The 12,614-nt window shown below is 31.0% G+C and overlaps 1 protein-coding gene across 1 annotated transcript in view; it reads right to left on the bottom strand.

Annotated features, from left to right (window-relative positions):
• LOC107454636 (uncharacterized) overlaps positions 1–9,368 on the bottom strand; it is a gene marked incomplete in the record, with an annotated part of 14,838 nt that extends 5,470 nt beyond the window's left edge. The window contains 3 exon segments of the mRNA XM_043040778.2: positions 2,085–2,227; positions 6,575–6,701; positions 9,231–9,368. Coding sequence (XP_042896712.2) covers positions 2,085–2,227; positions 6,575–6,701; positions 9,231–9,270 — 310 coding nt within the window.
• Positions 9,369–12,614: the final 3,246 nt, after the last annotated feature.

The raw sequence follows: 12,614 nt of genomic DNA, 5'->3' as shown, positions 1-12,614 counted from the left end.
ACATTACCTTGGTAAACTCGTGACTGATTGTTGCAGAGTATTAAAATTGCACCGAAATTGAAAAATCCTCGATGCGGGATATCATCTCCTTCATCCGTATCGCAATTTCTTAAGAACTCTGAAATGCAATGATGAAAGGGTACCAAATCTCTAAAAAAAAAAGACATTTTTTTTTTACGCAAGATAAAATCTGTAAAAGATTTATTGTATAGAGCACAAATTAAAAAACGGACCATCCGGAATAACTTTTGATCTAATGATCTTCACTAGGACTCAATCTTTATGGTTTGAGGGGGACGACTTCAAATACGCTATATAATTAGAGCAGATTATATTTTAAGTTGCGAAATCAGTCACTGAATACCCTTTTTGAACAAAGGTGCATTTTTTTGAAGGATTCAGAGTTATGACAACCTTAATAGATTCTCAATTTTAACCTTCAAAACATAGAGGGCAGTCGCAATCTGGGAATTATGATCCCAATAGTTTGGTCAGGAGAGCGGTCAAAAATTTGGAGCCCTTTATGTTAATTTTAGTTTTTGCGTATTCAGTCATATCTCGATAGGCTTTCAAGCAAATTGAAAAATTTTCGCACTAAATTATATAGTTCGTTTATCCAAAACTAACTCAATGAAATATATAAAAAGCATTCCCTCAACTATCCGCTGTGGTCCAGAGGGATCATGGTTTTTTAGGCTCCCCATTTTCTTGACCAACAGCATGATTGTGGCAATGTGGTCAGCACACTGCACAGCCCGCCTTTACTTCCCAGAAAGAGTGGTATCCACTGATCTGAAACTGGATGAACTTCAAGCTCAAACTAGGAACAGCTTTTAACTTTACCCAGTGCCTTAACCACGCAGCTATCGCGACTCGCCATGCAAAATATGACTTTTAGTAAATATTCATTATTTTAAATTATTATATTAAAGAATGGTCAAAAAATTTTTGAATTGTTAGGTATGCAAGTTTTTGCCTCATGTTGCAGAATGCAATTTTGAATAGTAAAATATAAAATTTGTAAAAAATCGATCGAATAGTTAAAAAAAAAATCGAATTTAGAAAAAGTCGTAATTTTAAAATTTTATTTTTCCTGAGCAATTCGGTCAATTTTACACAAATCTTGTAATTGCAATATTTGAAATGATGCAAAAATTTTGATACCTTACAAATAAATATTTTTTTGACTATCATTACATAAAATAAAACAATTAGGATCATGATTGAGTCTCAGAGCGTGAACATCCAATCAGTAGATCAAAAGTTATTCTCGATAATCCATTTTTTCACGAACCTTACAACAATTTATTCTATTTTTCCTGATTTTAAATAATTGAAAGTAGATTCAATTCCGTTCAATACTATATTCGCATTTATCGATATATCTCTAGTTAAAGAGTTACTTCCCAGACTAGTTACTTCCCAGACAGAGTGGTATTCATTGATATGAAGTTGGATGAACTTCAACCTTGAACTGGGAATCAAACTGCTGCTTTTAACAATGACAGCCCATTGCCTTAAGCACTGGGCCATTGCGACTCGCCATGCAAAATATAACTTTTAGTAAATATTTATTTTTTTAAATTATTATATTAATTAATGGTCAAAAAATTTTGAATTGCAAGGTATACAAAATTTAGCATCATATTACAAAATGCAATTTTAAATAGTAAAATGTAAATTTTTTGAAAATCGGTTGAAAAGTTAAAAAAAAGCGAATTTTGAAAAAGTCGTATTCTTAAAATTTTATTTTTCCTGAGAGATTCAGCCAATTTTGCAAATTTTGTAATTGGATTCTTTAAAATGATGCAAGTGTTTTATACCCTACAATTCAATTTTTTTAGACTATTAATAAATAAAAAAAAATTATGATTATGATTGAGTCTCAGAACGTGAGCATCTGATCAGTAGATCAAAAGTTAGTCACGATATTCATTTTTTTAACACACCGTTCAACAATTTATTCATTCCCCCTACACTGATTTTAAGTAATTGAAAGTATATTCAATTCTATATATATATATATCACACGAATACTTGAAAATTCATAAGATAATGCATATAGTACCTTGGCGGTACATTACCTTGGTAAACTCGTGACTGATTGTTGCAGAGTATTAAAATTGCACCGAAATTGAAAAATCCTCGATGCGGGATATCATCTCCTTCATCCGTATCGCAATTTCTTAAGAACTCTGAAATGCAATGATGAAAGGGTACCAAATCTCTAAAAAAAAAAGACATTTTTTTTTTACGCAAGATAAAATCTGTAAAAGATTTATTGTATAGAGCACAAATTAAAAAACGGACCATCCGGAATAACTTTTGATCTAATGATCTTCACTAGGACTCAATCTTTATGGTTTGAGGGGGACGACTTCAAATACGCTATATAATTAGAGCAGATTATATTTTAAGTTGCGAAATCAGTCACTGAATACCCTTTTTGAACAAAGGTGCATTTTTTTGAAGGATTCAGAGTTATGACAACCTTAATAGATTCTCAATTTTAACCTTCAAAACATAGAGGGCAGTCGCAATCTGGGAATTATGATCCCAATAGTTTGGTCAGGAGAGCGGTCAAAAATTTGGAGCCCTTTATGTTAATTTTAGTTTTTGCGTATTCAGTCATATCTCGATAGGCTTTCAAGCAAATTGAAAAATTTTCGCACTAAATTATATAGTTCGTTTATCCAAAACTAACTCAATGAAATATATAAAAAGCATTCCCTCAACTATCCGCTGTGGTCCAGAGGGATCATGGTTTTTTAGGCTCCCCATTTTCTTGACCAACAGCATGATTGTGGCAATGTGGTCAGCACACTGCACAGCCCGCCTTTACTTCCCAGAAAGAGTGGTATCCACTGATCTGAAACTGGATGAACTTCAAGCTCAAACTAGGAACAGCTTTTAACTTTACCCAGTGCCTTAACCACGCAGCTATCGCGACTCGCCATGCAAAATATGACTTTTAGTAAATATTCATTATTTTAAATTATTATATTAAAGAATGGTCAAAAAATTTTTGAATTGTTAGGTATGCAAGTTTTTGCCTCATGTTGCAGAATGCAATTTTGAATAGTAAAATATAAAATTTGTAAAAAATCGATCGAATAGTTAAAAAAAAAATCGAATTTAGAAAAAGTCGTAATTTTAAAATTTTATTTTTCCTGAGCAATTCGGTCAATTTTACACAAATCTTGTAATTGCAATATTTGAAATGATGCAAAAATTTTGATACCTTACAAATAAATATTTTTTTGACTATCATTACATAAAATAAAACAATTAGGATCATGATTGAGTCTCAGAGCGTGAACATCCAATCAGTAGATCAAAAGTTATTCTCGATAATCCATTTTTTCACGAACCTTACAACAATTTATTCTATTTTTCCTGATTTTAAATAATTGAAAGTAGATTCAATTCCGTTCAATACTATATTCGCATTTATCGATATATCTCTAGTTAAAGAGTTACTTCCCAGACTAGTTACTTCCCAGACAGAGTGGTATTCATTGATATGAAGTTGGATGAACTTCAACCTTGAACTGGGAATCAAACTGCTGCTTTTAACAATGACAGCCCATTGCCTTAAGCACTGGGCCATTGCGACTCGCCATGCAAAATATAACTTTTAGTAAATATTTATTTTTTTAAATTATTATATTAATTAATGGTCAAAAAATTTTGAATTGCAAGGTATACAAAATTTAGCATCATATTACAAAATGCAATTTTAAATAGTAAAATGTAAATTTTTTGAAAATCGGTTGAAAAGTTAAAAAAAAGCGAATTTTGAAAAAGTCGTATTCTTAAAATTTTATTTTTCCTGAGAGATTCAGCCAATTTTGCAAATTTTGTAATTGGATTCTTTAAAATGATGCAAGTGTTTTATACCCTACAATTCAATTTTTTTAGACTATTAATAAATAAAAAAAAATTATGATTATGATTGAGTCTCAGAACGTGAGCATCTGATCAGTAGATCAAAAGTTAGTCACGATATTCATTTTTTTAACACACCGTTCAACAATTTATTCATTCCCCCTACACTGATTTTAAGTAATTGAAAGTATATTCAATTCTGTTCAATACTATATTCGCATTTATTGATATCTCTCTAGTTAAAGAGATTTCTAAAAATAATAACAAAATAACAACAAAAAAAAGAAAAAAGCTCACAGGAATAATTTTTAATTAAAAAATTTAATAAAATGTAAAGTAGTTAGAGGAGCTCGCTCATTTTACCTTGGTTTCGAAGTTTGCAGAAAGACCATAATATTTATTTAAAGAATTGACAGGATTAAACCAATTATCAATACTTATATATAATTTGTAAAAACCTCTATTAATTTTATTATGAAAAATGTATGTTTCAAGGAGCCAGTTTTCTGACTTTTGTTTACGAGAATTTGAAAATAATACCAAAAAAAAAATGAAATTTAGGCTATCAGTGAAATCCTAGCACTATTAAATTTTGTAAAGCCACTGGAAATCCTTGCATAATTAATTAATGCCAGACATTATTAATTAAATATATTTTTTACAATATTTTAAGTTTTGCAGGGGGTCAGCCATTAGGTTTGTGTCTCTTTCCAAGTTCAGAACTATTTGAGTATTTTTCTTTGCTTTCAGATTGCTTTAGTTACTTATTATGAGTTATTCTTGTTTAATACCAAGTTCTTAAACTTCAATTTTCGTTCTTTAATAGAGGCTACACACATTGTTGGATACTGGTCCCCAACCCAGAATAGTAATCTAGTTAAGACGCACCCCAGAGAGTAAGCAACCTTGCATAAAACGTTGTATTTTCATATTCATCATTTATGCATAGAAAGGTTGACTAATTAATATTTTTTTAAACTTAGCAGTAATACTAATACGCGAAAAATCTTTCATTGAAAATTGAATAAAGTATTGCAGAAACCTTCACAAAAAAATCTCTTTTTTTTTCGCTTTTACTGTAAATCTTTCCCTCCTTTTTTTTCATGCTAGTGTGGGGAGAGTAGATACCTACAATGTAAACTTCATCTCGATCGAGTTAACATGTCTTATTATATACAAGTGATTTGAATTGTATTTTTGCAGTGGTAAACATTCTACAGCATTCCCATATCAGAATTATAGCTGTGGTAGAATTCAATGAATGGATAGCATTAGTTGATTTATTGCTGTTTTGTTAGAAGCTGGGAGAGCTGTAATAAGATTACCGTAGTTTTGCTGATGGTGAGAGCTGTATTAAGTTCACGGTCGTGGTTGCTCCTGTGTTGCCATTAGCAGTCGAGTGTAAGCAGGCCGACATTGTTTGTGATCGAGACTGAGTAGCAACAATGCGAGGAGGTGGATAATGTCACAGTCACAAGTAGAAAGTCAACTGTTCAATGTGGACAATCCATCGAAGTAAGCGTGTTCAAATATAGTAACGCCCGGTTCGGAAGATGGGCGTGGTCATATCGAAGTGGGAGTTTCTGTCAAGGTAGGCATGTTCACATCACGTCCGAAAGTCACCAATGTGGGGAGAGTAGATATCGATAATGTCAACCATCATCTATGAAAAGGTACCCCAAGATAGAATCGAGTTAACATGTCTTATATACTAGTGAATTGGAATTGTATTTTTGTAGCGGTAAACAAACTACATTAGCTTGAGCAGACACTCAAATCTAACATTTTTTTTCCGCGTTGCTTAATGATGAGGCCAACATGCTCTTTTAAAGTTTTAAATAAAGTATATAAGAGTCTGCGCAAATAAACCATATTTTATTGATGCTTCATAAGGTATAAAATAAACTTTGAGGAGGTGAATTTATACTCGTTTTGAGTCCATTTTCTACTCTTGATTTGCGAATGAATATTCATCCTCTAATTTAGAAGTTTTTTTAGCCATGTTTTGTAAAAGCAGATGTGATCTCAATTTAAAAGGGTTGTTCATGCAAGCTTATTTCAAATTTCATATTATACAAACTGGCATAGTTAAATTTAAAATTGCTTCAAGCGTACATGGTTTATTTGCTTATCATTTGAAAAGCTTTTTGGGTTTTGTGATAAAAGTTGTTACTGACATTAAAATAAAAGCAGATGTAATCTCAATTTGAAATGGTTGTTCATGCAAGCTTATTTCAAATTTCATATTATACAAACTGGCATAGTTAAATTTAAAATTGCTTCAAGCATGCATGGTTTATTTGCTTATCATTTGTAAAGCTTTTTGGGTTTTGTGATAAAAGTTGTTACTGACATTAAAATAAAAGCAGATGTAATCTCAATTTGAAATGGTTGTTCATGCAAGCTTATTTTAAATTTTATATTATACAAACTGGCATCGTTAAATTTAAAACTGCTTCAAGCGTGCATGGTTTATTTGCTTATCATTTGTAAAGCTTTTTGGGTTTTGTGATAAAAGTTGTTACTGACATTAACTCAACATGAAAAATTACAGTTGGATATGATACACGTAAGAATCAGTAATGTTATTTTTAGCATGCATACAAAGTACAAAAAAAAGTAGAAATTTAAAAAAGAAAAAAAAAATGCATTATCGTTGATTAAAAATCAGTTTTCAATTACTTACTTACACAAGGCGTCCACATCTTCAGCTGATTCTGGAAATGTACCATTTTTTTTAAACCTGCATGCTTCGAAAGGGTCTTTTTCACAAAGATTACTCTCAATTTCTTCTAAGGAACCACTGGTAATACCTATAAGCAGATAATCAATATTTTATTTATAACTGTAGCCTTGTAATTTTGAACCCAATCCAGAAGACGACAAATCTCTTGGATCAAGTATCGGGAGAAATTTGCCTTCATGGATGAATTTTTGGTGGAACTAACCGTTACATGGAGAAGAAAATAACTAAAACCTCCCCCGATTAACCTGACTGTGAAGCGACTCTAACCCATGATCCGTCTACTACTGAGGATATTTTACGTCAGCACTGTGTTCGGTGCAAGCCAGATACGAAAATTCGTATCGACCAGCCATCAATGCCCAGATAGAAAAGTAAGGTTGATTTTCACTCAGCAGAGACCTTTTAATGGAAACCTAAAAGTTATGCGGTTTACGTGTAAACCTTCTAATCTTAAAACGAGTTATGTGACAATGTGTTCTATTCTACGCACAATACCCTAATCCAAAACCTTGAAAATTAACCTTCTATATAAAAACCTTACATCGAGGTTGTCGTAGGGTTTTCAAGCCTGAAAAAATCCTTGAATAAAGCTAGTCTCAAGTTTAAAATAATCTTAAATCTAGGTAATTATAAGGTTTCTTTTCGCACTATTTTGTATGCTCAGCTAAAATACACCTTGTCATGAAATTTTAATGGCTAATGCAATTTGATCCTATCGCTAACGTGAAGTCAGCTAAAACGTCATTATGGACCTAAGAGACAATGCTTTAAAAAAAAAAGCTCTAAATATAATTTTCAACTATTTTAGGAAGAAAGGTTTAAAACTGCAATATTTTTGCGCTTTTGAAAAATATTTTCTAGTGCAAACGTTTTAGTGACAATAAAAGGAAAATTCTCACACAAGGCTGCCGTATGGTTACATGCTTTCTAGGATGGAATCGAACCCGGTTCACCTTTTTGAAAAAGGAACGTTCTATCCCCTGAACCACGACTGCTCAAGGTAAGAATCATCATTTGTCTATTTCGAGCTTTGTAACCGTTTTTCACTAGCGTTGCATTTTCTAAATTATAAGTAGTCATGTAATAAGTACCTTCATCAAACCAATTGGTTTACTTTCTAATCTAATTATAACGGCCAGTTCAACCTTAAAAAAATACTGATGCATAATTTCAGATAAAACTATGAATGCTTAAACTATTAATTTATTTCGAAAAATACGAACGTTTTTGCTACACTGAAATACATTTTAAAATGTAATATACTTGAATTTTCCATTGCTATATTTTTGAAAAATGCATAAGTAAACAAAGGGAGTTTTAGTGGTTGAATTTTAATTTTTGACTCCAAGCATGTACATTATTTATGAATGCATTCTGAAAGTATATTGTATGAGTAATCTGCCAAGGACACTCCATAATTCGACAATATTTACATTCTAGAAGTTTCTTTTAGTGGTATGAGTCGCATATGGAAAAATCAAGACTTGACAGGTTTGAGGAGATTCTTTCTCAAAATAATAATTTTCTTACTCACAAACAATAGTCATAATAAAGAAAATAAGAAACTTTTTTTCGATTTTATTCTGGTTAAGACTAAAACTTATAGCAACAAACATTTTACTTAGGTAATTTCCATCTTCCATGGGGATATAATGATTGCGTTTATTGTTTTAGACTGCGTAAATGGTAAACTCAGATTCAAGCAAGCTATCTGATGTCTTTTAGACTTGTTTAAGCAAGGAAAACGACAGTAAGAAATCTATCACTTGCTCTAAACTTAATCGCTAATCAAAAATAATGTTAGTATTAATAATAAATAAATAAATAAAAACGGACCACCTTGAGAAACTTTTGATCGAATGATCGGGTTCTTACTCTTAGTGTTCAATCTTAATGGTTTGAAATGCTGGTCACAAATATGCTAATTAAGTAGTACAGACCATATTTTATGTCAAGAAATTTGACACAAAAACGTTCTTTTTCTCTGAATAAACATACCGTTTTTTTAACTTATTGGGATTTCTGATGCACTTACTAGACGGGACAGTCGCACTATGAAAAGTTTGGTAGGAAAGTGTGGAAGGAGAGCGGTCCAAAGTTTGGTCCTTTTGATCCATTTTACTATCGGCGCATTTTGCCATGTCTCGGGAAATTTTTGAACGAATTGAAAATTTTTTGTACATAATTATAAAATTCGTTTATCTAATACAAATCCCACGCAAAATATATATTATAGTATTATAAGTTAATTATCTTAATAACCATAATATAAATAACTGCAATCAGTTTCTCTCTACAAGCTACAATTTTTTAAACGACATTTTTAGTCCATTTTGCGACAAAATACACAAATTTGAAAACTTAACATATAACAGGAAGTTACGTAAGCGCAGCAACAAACTTCGAGGTGAGTTGGAAAGAATCATTCATATTAAAATTGCACATGAAGTCATGCTCGGAAATATCCTCATACGCTGCTGGGGGTTAATAGTTTAAAATTAGTTTTTTCGGGTACAAACTTCGGAAAAAGTTTCTATCACGCAAAAAGAAAAAAAAGCTACAGTTATTTTTTTTAAAAAATATAAAGTTTTATTACCTTGAAAAAAGGCTGCAGAAAGCAGTATTAAAAATAACATTTTAAGACTGAAGTCGATTGAGTGTTATGTGAAGAAATAAATCACTTCGAAAGGATTGTATAAAATGCCTTAATTGTAATTTTCAGGAAACACTTTAAAGGAAATCTTAGAAGTGATAAATAACAATATCCGTTAATTAATTTAGTTGATTTTAATTTACACTTTTGTTTTTCTTTATCAACCGGGAGAGATATTGAATTAAATGACTTTTAAAAAACAAAACAAAAAAGATTTTTTCTACCATTTAGGCAACGCGCAAAATTTAGAGACCTGAAATACCAAAAATAGTTCGCAAGTCTTAAATTATATGATATTTAAAGAAAGGAATTTTTATACTTAGTTTTTTAAGAATTTCGGCGGAACTCGAAAAGTTAATTAATATATTTTTAAACTATATAATATATTTTTGACACAATGAAAAACTACTTTTAATTCATATGCTTTTAAGGCATCGAATCGCTCCTTAGTACATTTTCCAGTTAAGTGCTTCACAAGTTTTCGAAATTACTACTAGATAAGAGCAAAACACGAAGAACCGTTTTGTTGCCTAAGTGGAAATCGCATGCTTTTTCTCCAAAAATTCTCTTTTGAAAAAGTCAAAATTATGGTATTTTATTATATTGCCCTATACCCTATATTTCTACAAAAGAGTGTCCTATGCAGCTTTAATATTTAAAAAAATAAGTACTTAATACTTGTTTAAATAAAAACTCCCTTTCTTATAAAAAAAAAACTTGAATATGGTAAAATTTGGGAGTGAAACAAATAAGAGTAAAGTAGTAAACGAAAAAAGAATAATAATTAAAGATGAAAAATAAAAACTATGAAAACCGTTGTGGTTGTGAGATGCAAATCAGGGCAGAATATATTTCTACGCCCTATGAAAAGGTGGCTAGGAACTTATGTCGTTAATAAGGAAAAATGCATTCATATGACTGAAACAAGATTCCAGTATATAAATAATTAATAATTTATTAATGTCTTAATAGCCATTTTTTTAAGTTCCCTAGAGAAGAATACAAAGAATCAAGATGCCCTGTATTCTAGGTAAAAGTAAATTTATCGTTACTTAATGTAAAAATTAAAAATCACTGAAATAAGTTTAATTTAATTAAATTCCTTAAAAAATATTTTATTGCATTTTTGAATTTATCTTGTTTTATGCAACATATTTCTCATTAAATATAGCATCATTTGCCATTATTTAAATCTTGAATCACCAGAGGTTTTGTTAGAAAATAATACTATTTCATTCAATTATTTCGAAAAATATTATATTATTTCATTCATAAATCTTACATTAAAAGCAGAAGTGAAAGTTAACACCCACCATTCTACATTTATGAATAGTTTAACCTTTTATATTCACAACGTTTCACCAAATTAATGAATAAATTTGCTCTAACAAAAGTTAATTATTCTAAGGAGCCCATGAAAATGTTGCTTAAGTCATTAATAAATTATTAATTACTTATATTAATGTAGTCATAATGCCTATAAAAGACCATATGTTTAACGAATTTCGGTGATCGTTAGAGTGTTAAATGAGGTTTCAGTAATTAGCTACTTTAAAAGGATAGATGGAAAGCGCATAAAAGAGAGGGATTATTATTTATCCTTCTTGATGGGGAACTAATAAATTGTCTGTCTGAAAGTTTTTGTTAATAGCTTGTTGAATCACTTTAAAAGAATTGTGCATCTTGGAAATTGAAGATTTGTAAAATTACTCTCGAATTGTTGTATAATAGTCTCAAATGAATATTTAGAAATAAAAATTAGTATTTATTACATTATTTAAAATTTAGAAGAAAAAAAAACAATTCGACCGATTTCTTCCAACTTTATTTTTCTTAATTTAAAATAACATGCTTTAAATGTTGTAAGAAATGTATGCTGAATGAATCAAAAACTTTTGATTATTATTAAGTATAACAATAAATTGTTAGTCAACCAATGGAAAACTGTAACCGATGGAAGAAATTTTGGAGACAGTATTGGCCTGCAATTGGCTGTATATATATATATATATATATATATGTTACAAAATCAGATCATTATCAGAATAAACGTCATGCCTTTATTTTAGAACTAATTTTAGGACTCTCTGAATAAGGGACAAAGGGAATGAGCTGCAATTTGAAAAGTATATTCTTATGTTGTTCTAATATTTGAAGCAAAGGAAAAGTCTTAAGTCTTGTCTTAAGTCTTTAAATAAGCAACAAAAAACAAGAAAAAAAAGATTTTTTCTACCATTTAGGGAACGCGTGTTTAATTATTTATAATTTTACATTGTAAGTACTTTACTAACAATTCTCTCTTGTCGAAGTAAACAAGACATTTTCCGGTCGGATTTGAATTTTTGTCCAACAAAATATGGGGATAACCACAATTAGTAAACTATTGATTCGATAGCTTAATTAGAGGAAATAAAAGTGTGAAAAAGACAATATAAAAAACTATGGCTGTTGCGAAATTTTAATATTTAGAAACTATTTAGCCGATTTCGGGAATTTTTTATTTTGCCATTTAAAATTACGTACTTCAAACTGAAGTAAAAACTAGTATGTCTTACAATTCGTAAGACTTGACCTCGTTTAAATGAAATAAATATAAAACAGCAAATAATGACTGAATTTTTCTTTGAGTAATCGAATGTTATTTTATTTTATAACCGATGTTAAACAGTTGACCCAAATCTGAGTTTACGACTATCAATGTTCCACTCCATAGCCTTGTAAGTTTGAACACAGCCCAGAAAACAAGGAAACTCCTGGATATAGCATTAGAACAAACTAGCCGTCGTGGAGAACTTTTTGATGGAACTAACCCGTCTTTGCGTTGCACGGGGAGGAAAACCACAGAAACCTCTCTTGGTCAGCGCCATCTTAAAAGTAGGGAGAAGGGAGTAGGCCCAAATTCTGTAATACTTCTGTAACAGTAATCACATTAGTTTATTCGTTTTAATATTTTCAGAGAGTCACGATGACTCAGGGGATAGAGCGTTCGCCTTCTAATGAGGCGAACCGGGTTCGAATCCTAGTCGATACGAATTCCGCATCCGGCTTGGATCGGCCACAGTGCTAACGTGAAATATCCTCAGTGGTAGACGGGTCATAGGTTAGAGTCCCCTTACCGTCAGGCTAACCGTGGGAGGTACTCGTGGTCTTCCTCTCCTTGCAGCGCAAATGCGGGTTAACTCTATCAAAAAATCCTCCACGAATTCAAATTTCTCCCTATACTAGATCCAGGAGTTCCCTTGTCTTCTGGATTAGGTTCAAAATTACAAGGCTACGAAGTTGAATATTAGTAGTCGTAAACCCACAAAATTATGTCGGCTGTTCAAC

Source organism: Parasteatoda tepidariorum, chromosome 1, assembly GCF_043381705.1.
Source record: "Parasteatoda tepidariorum isolate YZ-2023 chromosome 1, CAS_Ptep_4.0, whole genome shotgun sequence".
Taxonomy (NCBI): Eukaryota; Metazoa; Arthropoda; class Arachnida; order Araneae; family Theridiidae; genus Parasteatoda; species Parasteatoda tepidariorum.
Note: the sequence above shows the minus strand (reverse complement) of the source record. Positions and strands in the feature narration are given on the sequence as shown.